The following is a 13813-nucleotide window of genomic DNA, read 5'->3' on the forward strand; positions in this document are numbered from 1 at the left end:
ATATAGTATACATTTATATAGGTAACAATACCTTCTGGCTGGGTATACACACAACACACATATATATTATACATTTATATAGGTAACATTACCTTCTGACTGGGTATACACACAACACACACATATAGTATACATTTATATAGGTAACAATACCTTCTGGCTGGGTATACACACAACACACACATAGAGTATACATTTATATAGGTAACATTACCTTCTGACTGGGTATACACACAACACACACATATAGTATACATTTATATAGGTAGCATTACCTTCTGGCTGGGTATACGCACAACTCATATATAGTATACATTTATATAGGCAACATTACCTTCTGGCTAACACACATATATAGTATACATTTATATAGGTAACATTACCTTCTGGCTGGGTATACACACAACACATATATATTATACATTTGTTAGACATAACCTCGATCGAAACTTCCTCGTAGTACTTCGGGATTTCAGGTGTAATTTAGAATCAAGTAAAAGCCTCCAAATTGGATTTATCTGAGTTTTTAGATACACAGATTGAAATACGAGGCCTCGGAAAGTTCACTATTTAGTACACCTTTGTAGAACCAAGTTTGTGCGTAAGCTTCTGTAACATTTTCTGTACTAAGTAATTTAATTAGTTTATACATGGATGTCTTGCATCAATAATATGGTTTTAACAGTTTTAGTTGGAGGAATCCAGATTCTTTACATATGCAGTAGTACATACTGGGCATATACGGTTAGAAACAGTCTGTTTATTTTATCGCCCTGTTTCAATTGTTAAACAGTTCGCTGACAAATGAATACTACAAATTACTTTCTTGAATTTCAATAGAATTAGCTTTGATAAATGCCTTTGCAGGCATACATGGTCTACAAGATATTGGTACAAGTTCCACTTTGAAGAAGTTGAAAAAATTGCGAACAGATTTTGCTGAAATGTATCATGCGAGCCTTGTTTGACTAAAGGACGAAACTATTTTAAGTCAGTATTTTGCTGATTTTGCCATATTTCTCCCATACCTAACAATGACGGTTCCCTATTTTTACACTTGCTGCCAAGTTTTTACAATTTGGATTTTTTCATTCACACCTATTAAACAAATATTCATAGCAACCTTTGAGTATACAATTATGCGTCCTTAATCATTTACTTCAGTATTTGAATATCCTTAACTTCTTGATCACAGAGAAAGAGTATCTACCAAGCTCACAATAGACCATAACATTGGGTATATTCTAACAAAAATCAAGATGCACTGTTTCGATAGCATTAGCCTTATGCATACTCCACACTTCACGTGCATAGTTAGCAATGCTACCAACATATGTATCGAAAAGTGACAAATAAGTTTTGAAATTTAATTGCATGTCTATCCATGATTTTCTTAGGGTGAATACTGTTTTACGACATATAGCGGCTAATTGTTTCTAAGCCAAATTGAAGTTGCCCTTAAATTTCAGAATAATACCAAAGTAACAGAACTCATCAACAATTTCAATAAATTCACCTTTGTAAATCCATTACTCATTACACAAATTTCCTGATTTTCTAAATACAAATATTTTAGTTTTATAAATATTAACCGAGAGACTCCACCCGTTAGTGTAATCAGACAGAGTATTTAACATTGCCTGTAGGCCTTCAGCACTTTCTGAAAATAGCACCGAGTCATCAGCAAACATCAGTAAAATAGCGATAATTGTTGCAATTCTGTAGGTTGAATACCATTGTTTAAAAAATTGTTTTCACAGTCATTGACAAACATTGAAAATAAAAGTGGTGACACAATTTCTCCTTGTAACACCCCAGTCACATTATTGAAAAATCTTGAGCATTTATAATTACCATCTTATAAAATGCAATACCTAATATTGTTATCTTACTGAATAGCTAGTGATTCCAAACATCTGTTATAACACTAGGCCACTGGAGTGTTCATATACACATGCTGATATTATATAAAAACGAATACGATACGAATTTAAAGAGGAACAATATGATGTCTGTTTTAAAAAACACTTCTGTAAAGATTTAATCTTATTTTTAGTGTACATAAAGACCGACATTACGTGTTGCAATATATATAGAAGGGAGAAAACTCTTATATTTGTGTAATCTATTTCGATTATCCCCTTTATATGTTTGTTTACATTTGGGGGGAAAAGAAACAGGGCAGGTAACGGTGAATGGTGTAAGAATAACAATATCTCATTGAACAACATTGGAATGCCAAATTAGAAAATAGACTTGGAAATACAACGAGACCCATTTACTCGATAAAAGGAATTGTGATAACTACCTGTGTATATATACCTGAACAGGTTCTTACCTGTATCTTTTTAGCTGTCGACATACCGGTGAACATGCGTACTAAGTATAAACAAATGTAAACAATGCGTGGATAGGTAATGTCTACCTGGGTACGATCGGATGCAGTTATATAAAAATCACTGCATGACTTGATTTCAGGAAACACTTTAATTGACAACACGGGTGTCGGGTAGGTATCATTTATTGTTACTACTTCCAATCGATCACGTATCACATATACTGTAATATAGTAAACTGTCTTACCATTAATTTGCAGATAAGAAATGTAACATGAGAGACACATTCCAGACATTTGTGTGAAGTTTGAGGATAGTTTTATTTAATCCGTACATGTTATCGTGAATAGATTATCGTTTCCAAACGACAGCTGGCGTACACAAAGTAACACACACGTACATGTGTATAGGTACATTGTACATGTATACATTGTGCACAGTGTATGTACATGTACGTATAAGCTGATCAACATGAGCTTACAAACAAGTTTTGGTAATTTGTCTATATGACCTTGTACTTATTCAAAACATTAAGTGAAAGGTAGCAGGGATAATGTACGTAATCAGTGGCCGGTTAGTAACTTATAATTCCTTACTGTTACATTATTGTATTGGAGTTACTTCCCCTCCAGCACACGTATACACACACAACAAAGGTATGAGTGCGATTATTATAATTATATAGAATAATTCATCTAAACAGAAACAAAACATTATTTCAGAATTTGGCTCGTTTGAAAACTGTCGATACATGAAGTGAAGACAGCATACTAGAAGTGACCATAGTTTACAATTACTAGTGACCAAGGTGAACTTGTACCTTACATCGGTTTGTTTGTTTGTTTGTTTGATTTTGTTTAACGTCCTATTANATACTAATTTTCATCCGTGTATGATTATTTGTACTTTGTTATTGATCATTTCTAATTTTTCGTGACATGTTTGTTCACCTTTTTCGGATCATACGATTTCATTTGTTCAAAAGACATAAAAATAGATATGTGCCCACAGTGAGAGTCGAACTCACGACCCCTGGTTTACGAGACCAGTGCTCTAACCACTGAGCTATACGGGCGTTGAACATTAAAGTAAAAATATATTTTTAAAAATTCAAATTTACATTATGTGCGTTTAAAAAAGTTTGGTATAAAAATCAAATATGAATGACATATTCCCTCAAATATATATATAAACATGAAATAAATCAACCACTTAAGCTGTAACTATCGACTATATTATAAGTATATATTTCACTTTCTTTTGATATCGTAAAAGATTGTCACTACATGTAATTCTATAAACTGCTAAACAGATACATATGAATTGTATAACTGAGGTACCTCAGTGAATTTTTTTTTAGCTTTTTACAATAATGTGATTATCCTTATTTTTTGTATAGCTCATTATTTAACTTCTTAACAATAATTAATTAGGAAAACGGCAGAATAACCAACCGTAACTTATAGAGACGTACAAAACTATGCACGTCTCTGCGTGACTTAGATCAATGTCTCGCTTCAATAACCCATCCGGGGTCGTGTGTTCTGTACATAGGCCTACTATTTAACCGACAGTGAAATAACCATTCGTATGTATATGTATATTCCTCCACCAATAAAACCTGGCATTTAAATGACCATAGCTGTTAAAAGGACGTAAAACACAATCAAACCAAAACCAAATATGTATAGCGATATATGTATTTTGTCGGTATGGATTTACTCTCAATATGTGTTATCGCTAATAATTATGATGTTTTACTAAAATACCAACACTTATCAATTATTAACTTTTGTCGAGGTCCATACGTTGTTATACAGGACGCAGACAAAATTCCATAATTTTTATATTAGTTATCCTGTCTTTAGAAAACATGAGATATTATATATCCAAATAGTGAGAATCAAGGGATAGTTTCGGGGGAAAAAACTGGATCTAAATTTAGAAACGTGAGTTCAATATGGTCGATCACGCTCAAGACAATAATAATAATATAAAAAAAACACGTCATGGAGTCGATATGCTATATATATTGGCTAACCTAAGACCAAATTTTAGCCAATTGGAATCAAGGAAAACCAGACCATATGTCATATTGTGAAGTGAATGAAAAAATTGGTATAACCATTTCCATATTCTACCCGTATCAACCCTGGATTCATATAATTTCTCGTGTCCCCTGCCTCTCGGGCTGGTGTGAAAGTCTGGGGTTGATACATGGTATGATATGTAAATTATCATATAATTACATTGCCATTCAAATATAATCAATGACCACTGATAATCAATCTGTTTCCTTTCACAGAATTGTTGCAGATTTCTAAGAGTCTAGTAAAGACATATGACAGCCCCGCAATAAGTAAAGTCCTGAGGTCAGCGATGAGAAGGCGACTACGTCACATGGTATTGATGTCCGACATACGATGTGTATCATACGTCTTGTGATAACTAGAGGACTTGGTAAAGAGCCAGACTGAAAACACTTTGGAGTAAAACCCGAATTTTGTTCGTCTTTAAACAATGTGTGTCACTTGAACGACCCAGAGAGCGTTCCGGAAGTGCTGGTTTCGTGGAAGTGGCGTGATGGCCGCGGACCTTGATACTATGCTGACCTCTCTTAGAGGGATGAAGGTCGAGCTAATGATCAGTTGTACGGACCTGGTGGACCTCGATACCATGACCAAGTCAGACCCCATGTGTGTTCTCTTCGTCAAATCCATGGGTAAATGGGTCGAGTACGATCGCACAGAGTCCATCAAAAACACTCTTAACCCAAAGGTACGTCATCAGTGCTTCTGTATGTCCGGGACGGCCCACGGAACGTCCTTAAATCTTTGCCTGACTACAAATGGTAGAAGCGTGTCATGCTACAGATTGAATAAAACAAAAACGCTAGCGATTAGTCTGATTTCCCATAACATTAATTAAAAAATCATTTTTTGAGCTGTATTGATTTTCTTTCAATTTTTACTTTCAGTTTGAAAAGTCCTTCGTTATTGAGTTTGACCCAAGGACTTACCACTATTTGCGTTTCTCTGTCTATGACATCGACTACAAGTAAGTACGTTGAACGTGATATCAAACTCAGATATCACGACTTGACAATATTCCAAATATTTTGTTCAGCTTGGTAAATAGATATTGTATATAGATGTTAATTTGTGACATTTTCGATGACTAGTACGTTATAACACAAATAACTGGTAAACCTTTATACACTTGGATGAGTCTATCGGCCCCTTCGTCTCGGTTCAGAACTGCCCCAATGCGGCGTATACAAAGGGTTTACTTGTATCCGCCTCTTAGTTAGTCTGCTGTACCTATCCACAACTTTGGATGTACATGTATTACAATCAATTTAACAATTTTGCTGTGCGGTATGGAAAATGATCGCCAATCAGTTTCTGGGAGGAATGTTCCTTTTTTTACCAGGTCTATTTCTTTTGTTCTATGTGTTCACCGAGGCGGTCACCCAAACTTCTTCCTATCTTTCTGATTTAACCTACGCCAAAGTTCTTGTATCCAATTGTGTACAAGTATTCTGCGACATTGTCGTGGGTTGTGTCCAGCGTCATGTAAGGTTGCACGGCTCTTGCTATGTCGTGGCCGCTGGTCATTTCGGACCGTCCCTTTATATATAGCTGATGACCAATTGACTTTTCGTTTGGTTCCTCTCCTTAAACATAAATCGTGTCCTTCCTCTTTCTTTATCCTTTTGAGTGGCCATTGCAAATATCCACATATTTTCCCTATTTGACCGATGTGTTCCTGCTTTTGCTCTTTGTCATGGTTTTCTGTGACTTAAGAACATCATCAGCGGCGCGACGTGTGTACAGTGTACAATACCCATTTTTTAGCCAGGTGCGAAGCATGGTGAGATCTGAAGGTTTGGTCCATGTGCATTGTTTAACTGAAACTGAAATACTTACATTTCCACTACCTATGGCGTCGTGTCATTGCTTTTCAGATATAAATTTGATGCTGGTGTCGGTCGTCACCTTTAAGACACCAAAGCTCAACACCAGAGGGAATGCACCAAGCCAGCAAAGCGTACCAAATAAATAATTTGGCAATCACAGACTATACCATACAGTAAATTCCATATGGGTTACGAAAGCCTCTTGATACCCCGCTTAGGGCCAGTTCTTTGACCACGTTTTAAGAAAAGTTCAGCCGAATCAAACTTCTCAAATCCTTTCAGACATTGTTCCCATGTATATGTACATGTGTCTGACTGGTCATTTGTCAGATGAAGGTTACAGGTTACATATCGTACATTGTTCCCCTTAGGTAAGTGTACATATGTCGCACTAGTCATTTGTCAGATGAAGGTTACAGGGTTCATATCGTAAATTGTTCGCCTTAAGTAAGTGTACATATGTCTCACTAGTCATTTGTCAGATGAAGGGTACAGGGATCATATCGTAACTTGTTCCCCTTAAGTAAGTGTACATATGTCTCACTAGTCATTTGTCAGATGAAGGTTACACGGTACATATCGTATATTGTTCCCCTTAGGTAAGTGTACATATGTCTCACTAGTCATTTGTCAGATGAAGGTTACAGGGTACATACCGTAAATTGTTTCCCTTAAGTAAGTGTACATATGTCTCACTAGTCATTTGTCAGATGAAGGTTACAGAGTACATATCGTAAATTGTTCCCCTTAAGTAAGTGTACATATGTCTCACTGGTCATTTGTCAGATGAAGGTTACAGGGTACAGATCGGATTTTGGTCCCGTTAAGTAAGTGTACATATGTCTCACTAGTCATTTGTCAGATGAAGGTTACAGAGTACATATCGTAAATTGGTCCCCTTAAGTAAGTGTACATATGTCTCACTGGTCATTTGTCAGATGGAGGTTACAGGGTACATATCGTACATTGTTCCCCTTAAGTAAGTGTACATATGTCTCGCTGGTCATTTGTCAGATGAAGGTTACAGGGTACAGATCGGATTTTGGTCCCGTTAAGTAAGTGTACATATGTCTCACTAGTCATTTGTCAGTTGAAGGTTACAGGGTACATATCGTATATTGTTCCGCTTAGGTAAGTGTACATATGTCTCACTAGTCATTTGTCAGATGAAGGGTACAGAGTACATATCGTAAATTGTTCCCCTTAAGCAAGTGTACATATGTCTCACTGGTCATTTGTCAGATGAAGGTTACAGGGTACAGATCGGATTTTGGTCCCGTTAAGTAAGTGTACATATGTCTCACTAGTCATTTGTCAGATGAAGGGTACAGAGTACATATCGTAAATTGTTCCCCTTAAGTAAATGTACATATGTCTCACTGGTCATTTGTCAGATGGAGGTTACAGGGTACATATCGTACATTGTTCCCCTTAGGTAAGTGTACATATGTCGCACTAGTCATTTGTCAGATGAAGGTTACAGGGTTCATATCGTAAATTGTTCGCCTTAAGTAAGTGTACATATGTCTCACTAGTCATTTGTCAGATGAAGGTTACAGAGTACATATCGTACATTGTTCCCCTTAGGTAAGTGTACATATGTCTCACTGGTCATTTGTCAGATGAAGGTTACAGGGTACATACCGTAAATTGTTTCCCTTAAGTAAGTGTACATATGTCTCACTAGTCATTTGTCAGTTGAAGGTTACAGGGTACATATCGTATATTGTTCCCCTTAAGTAAGTGTACATATGTCTCACTAGTCATTTGTCAGTTGAAGGTTACAGGGTACATATCGTATATTGTTCCGCTTAGGTAAGTGTACATATGTCTCACTAGTCATTTGTCAGATGAAGGGTACAGAGTACATATCGTAAATTGTTCCCCTTAAGCAAGTGTACATATGTCTCACTGGTCATTTGTCAGATGGAGGTTACAGGGTACATATCGTACATTGTTCCCCTTAAGTAAGTGTACATATGTCTCGCTGGTCATTTGTCAGATGAAGGTTACAGGGTACATACCGTAAATTGTTTCCCTTAAGTAAGTGTACATATGTCTCACTAGTCATTTGTCAGATGAAGGTTACAGGGTACATATCGTACTAGTGATCGAAGCGTCACACACAATACTGTCACTGGTTACCATGGATGCATTTGGTTAGCCTTTTAATTTTCTCTACCAACTTTTGAATTTAACGAACAATTTCAGTAAATGGCATAAAATCATAACATGAAATTATGCGAAATTCAAATAGAAAGATGATGACTTGTAATGTCCAATGCTACATGTATTTCCTGTAGATATTTCTATGTCAGTAAAGTTACATGATGTGGGTGTCAATTAGAATGAAGACGAGGAAATGTAACGCTCAATGCTGTTGTTTAACTCTCCTTATCCAGTAACGCCAAGCTAGAACTGCAGGACTACGTGGGCTGTGTGGACCTCAATTTCATGGATATCGTCAGCACCAAAGATGCCTTGTATACATGTAATAAAATACTCCGGGTCCAAGGTAAATCATTGTGCTCAAAACTGACGGGAAAAACAAAAGATCAATTTAAAACATTTTTATCACTTAGCATGTTTTCTTTCAATCTTTCATGAACAAACGTTTCATCTAAAAATATAAAATGAATATTATGATAAAAACTGATTAACTTTGCACTTTTCAATTGTATTATGGCATCAAATAAAAATAAAAATCGTTGACCTGACAGATGAAAAAAACTCTACTGAACCAGAAATACGTTAGATATATTTTTTTAGTAATCCAAGAACCGGCATGAGTTTAGGTTTTTGACTATATTTTCGTTTCTAGAGTTGTTGTGTTAGGAATAAGATTCTGTCCGTCTCCACCTAGTCAATTGTATCGATGGAAACCTCGATATATGAACATGAACATATTTATTTTCCAGAATCATCCAAACCCCGGGGAACGATCAGCATTACGTCAGAGCTGATGACAGAAACACGAGATATTGTTAATATCCACGTGGCCGCTCACAAACTCGATAAGTCAAAGGGCATGTTTTCTAAAAAGGTAAGTGATTACATTACAACAACAAATAATTCATTTTGTTCTTAATGGTTTTGGAGTCGCCATAGAGACCTAGTGAGGTATACGTACCATATCATCTCTCACATTGCCTGTAAGGATACGTATGTGTAAACCACCACTAATTAAGTCGTACAACTACCCAGGCCAGCCACCACTAATCCAGTTGTCTTTCCTTTACTAGACTGCCAGCCGAACAGTCAACCTAGCAGTGCACTTTAATCACTATCACAGCAATCTTATCGTATGAGCCTTCTCACTGACATGGAAGCCTCTATGGAGCGGCGTCTAATTTAATCAATCAGTAGAAAATGTGTGAATGTACAAGAACAGCTCTAGATCTACTTGCGTTCACTTTTGTGCACTCTTACTCCAAAATTCAAACCGCTTAAAACGACTAGTGTAAATGATATATAATCCATCCGTTTAATAACCATTTAGATAAATCTATATATTGATATCCGATAAATGTTGCCTTGTGCCCGAGGTTAAAAAAAAAAGAGGCAAAACTGAAAAGACAATAACTCTGGAAAACCTTATGGCAACTTCCTATTTTCTCTTTCCTGAAAAGACACTTTGGCTTCACACTTAAACAAACTACTTCAATAATATATTAGATAAAGATCTACTCCAAACACAATCAGCCTCTCCCTTATCTCTACCTTAAGGTAGAGCAATTCATAATTAAACAAATGGCCGTACGCTGTGAGTTCCAAGGCTAGAAAGGCCACCTTATACACGTGTCTACTACTGCCTTGGGAAACGTGCACTCATCTAATGCCTAATGGATATCCATTAATACCAGTATACTCCGAGCATGTTTCCCGCTATACTACGAAACGCAGGACAATGATTGTACCATTATCTTACCGCCACCTATCTATTCCTACTATCCAGTCACCACTTTTTAGGGTGGTACCACTCTACGAAGAAACCTGATTCATTCGTCCAACAATCCAACCACCACTTATCCAGTCCATTCGACCACCAGTAATCCTAACGTACATGTACCACTATCCCATCACCACTAATCATGTCGTTCATGTACCACTATCCGATCACCACTAATCATGTCGTTCATGTACCAATATCCGATCACCACTAATCATGTCGTTCATGTACCAATATTCGATCACCGCTAATCATGTCGTTCATGTACCACTACCCCACCATTAATCTTGTACTACATGTACCACTATCCGATCACCACTAATCTTGTAGTACATGTACCCCTATCCCACCACTAATCTTGTAGTACATGTACCACTACCCCACCACTAATCTTGTAGTACATGTACCCCTATCCCACCACTAATCTTGTAGTACATGTACCACTACCCCACCACTAATCTTGTAGTACATGTACCCCTATCCCACCACTAATCTTGTAGTACATGTACCACAATCCGATCACCACTAATCATGTCGTTCATGTACCAATATCCGATCACCACTAATCATGTCGTACATGTACCACTATCCGACCACTAATCTTGTCGTACATGTACCACTATCCGATCACCACTAATCATGTCGTTCATGTACCACTTTCCCACCATCACTAATCATGTCGTTCATGTACCACTATCCCACCACTAATCTTGTCGTACATGTACCACTATCCGATCACCACTAATCATGTCGTTCATGTACCACTATCCCACCATCACTAATCATGCCGTTCATGTACCACTATCCGATCACAACTAATCTTGTAGTACATGTACCACTATCCCACAACTAATCTTGTCGTACATGTACCACTATCCGATCACCACTAACCTTGTAGTACATGTACCACTATCCGACCACCACTAATCTTGTAGTACATGTACCACTTTCCCACCACTAATCTTGTCGTCCATGTACCACTATACCACCACTAATCTTGTCTTCCAAGTACCACTATCCGACCACTAATCTTGTCGTACATGTACCGCTATCCGATCACCACTAATCTTGTCGTACATGCACCACTAATCTTGTCTTCCATGTACCACTATCCGACCACCACTAATCTTGTCGTACATGTATCACTATCCGACCACCACTAATCTTGTCGTCCATGTACCACTATCCGATCACCACTAATCTTGTCGTACATGTACCACTATCCGACCACCACTAATCTTGTCGTACATGTACCACTATCCGACCACCACTAATCTTGTCGTACATGTACCACTATCCGACCACCACTAATCTTGTCGTACATGTACCACTATCCGACCACCACTAATCTTGTCGTACATGTACCACTATCCGACCACCACTAATCTTGTCGTACATGTACCACTATCCGACCACCACTAATCTTGTCGTACATGTACCACTATCCGACCACCACTAATCTTGTCGTACATGTACCACTATCCGACCACCACTAATCTTGTAGTACATGTACCACTATCCGACCACCACTAATCTTGTAGTACATGTACCACTATCCCACCACTAATCATGTCGTACATGTACCACTATCCGACCACCACTAATCTTGTCGTACATGTACCACTATCCGACCACCACTAATCTTGTCGTACATGTACCACTATCCGACCACCACTAATCTTGTCGTACATGTACCACTATCCGACCACCACTAATCTTGTCGTACATGTACCACTATCCGACCACCACTAATCTTGTCGTACATGTACCACTATCCGACCACCACTAATCTTGTCGTACATGTACCACTATCCGACCACCACTAATCTTGTAGTACATGTACCACTATCCGACCACCACTAATCTTGTAGTACATGTACCACTATCCCACCACTAATCATGTCGTACATGTACCACTATCCGACCACCACTAATCTTGTCGTACATGTACCACTATCCGACCACCACTAATCTTGTCGTACATGTACCACTATCCGACCACCACTAATCTTGTCGTACATGTACCACTATCCGACCACCACTAATCTTGTCGTACATGTACCACTATCCGACCACCACTAATCTTGTCGTACATGTACCACTATCCGACCACCACTAATCTTGTCGTACATGTACCACTATCCGACCACCACTAATCTTGTCGTACATGTACCACTATCCGATCACCACTAATCTTGTCGTACATGTACCACTATCCGACCACCACTAATCTTGTCGTACATGTACCACTATCCGACCACCACTAATCTTGTCGTACATGTACCACTATCCGACCACCACTAATCTTGTCGTACATGTACCACTATCCGACCACCACTAATCTTGTCGTACATGTACCACTATCCGACCACCACTAATCTTGTCGTACATGTACCACTATCCGACCACCACTAATCTTGTCGTACATGTACCACTATCCGACCACCACTAATCTTGTCGTACATGTACCACTATCCGACCACCACTAATCTTGTCGTACATGTACCACTATCCGACCACCACTAATCTTGTCGTACATGTACCACTATCCGACCACCACTAATCTTGTCGTACATGTACCACTATCCGACCACCACTAATCTTGTCGTACATGTACCACTATCCGACCACCACTAATCTTGTCGTACATGTACCACTATCCGACCACCACTAATCTTGTCGTACATGTACCACTATCCGACCACCACTAATCTTGTAGTACATGCACCACTATCCGACCATCACTAATCTTGTAGTACATGTACCACTATCCGACCACCACTAATCTTGTAGTACATGTACCACTATCCCACCACTGATATTGTCGTACATGTACCACTATCAGACCACCACTAATCTTGTCGTCCATGTACCACTATCCCACCACTAATCTTGTCTTCCAAGTACCACTAACCGATCACCACTAATCTTGTCGTACATGTTCCACTATCCGACCACTAATCTTGTCGTACATGTACCGCTATCCGATCACCACTAATCTTGTCGTACATGCACCACTAATCTTGTCTTCCATGTACCACTATCCGACCACCACTAATCTTGTCGTACATGTATCACTATCCGACCACCACTAATCTTGTCGTCCATGTACCACTATCCGATCACCACTAATCTTGTCGTACATGTACCACTATCCCACCACTAATCTTGTCGTACATGTACCACTATCCGATCACCACTAATCTTGTCGTACATGCACCACTATCCCACCACTAATCTTGTCTTCCATGTACCACTATCCGATCACCACTAATCATGTCGTTCATGTACCACTATCCGATCACCACTAATCATGTCGTTCATGTACCACTATCCGATCACCACTAATCATGTCGTTCATGTACCACTATCCCACCACTAATCTTGTCGTCCATGTACCACTATCCGATCACCAGTAAACTTGTCGTACATGCACCACTATCCGATCACCACTAATCATGTCGTTCATGTACCACTATCCCACCACTAATCTTGTAGTACATGTACATGTCCGACCACTAATCTTGTCGTACATGTACCACTATCCGATCACCACTAATCTTGTCGTACATGTACCACTATCCCACCACTAATCTTGTCGTCCATGTA

The 13813-nt window shown here is 38.4% G+C and overlaps 1 protein-coding gene and 1 non-coding gene across 4 annotated transcripts in view; one reads left to right on the forward strand and one right to left on the reverse strand.

The window, feature by feature from the left end:
• The first annotated feature begins 2337 nt into the window (after positions 1-2337).
• LOC110454771 (copine-3-like) overlaps positions 2338-13813 on the forward strand; it is a 39657-nt gene continuing 28181 nt past the window's right edge. For 2 of the 3 annotated variants that reach the window (XM_021504466.1, XM_021504465.1), the window contains exons 1-5: positions 2339-2509; positions 4642-5114; positions 5314-5393; positions 8658-8770; positions 9174-9298. In XM_021504466.1, coding sequence (XP_021360141.1) covers positions 4920-5114; positions 5314-5393; positions 8658-8770; positions 9174-9298 — 513 coding nt within the window. In that variant the 5' untranslated portion in view covers positions 2339-2509; positions 4642-4919. Of the gene's footprint in view, positions 2510-4641; positions 5115-5313; positions 5394-8657; positions 8771-9173; positions 9299-13813 lie in introns of all 3 variants that reach the window. The other variant, XM_021504464.1, reaches the window with a different exon arrangement.
• Positions 3339-3411, reverse strand: Trnat-cgu. Its single transcript has one exon. It is a non-coding gene; the product is annotated as a tRNA-Thr (tRNA).

Source organism: Mizuhopecten yessoensis, unplaced genomic scaffold (assembly GCF_002113885.1).
Source record: "Mizuhopecten yessoensis strain PY_sf001 unplaced genomic scaffold, ASM211388v2 scaffold8057, whole genome shotgun sequence".
Classification (NCBI taxonomy): Eukaryota; Metazoa; Mollusca; class Bivalvia; order Pectinida; family Pectinidae; genus Mizuhopecten; species Mizuhopecten yessoensis.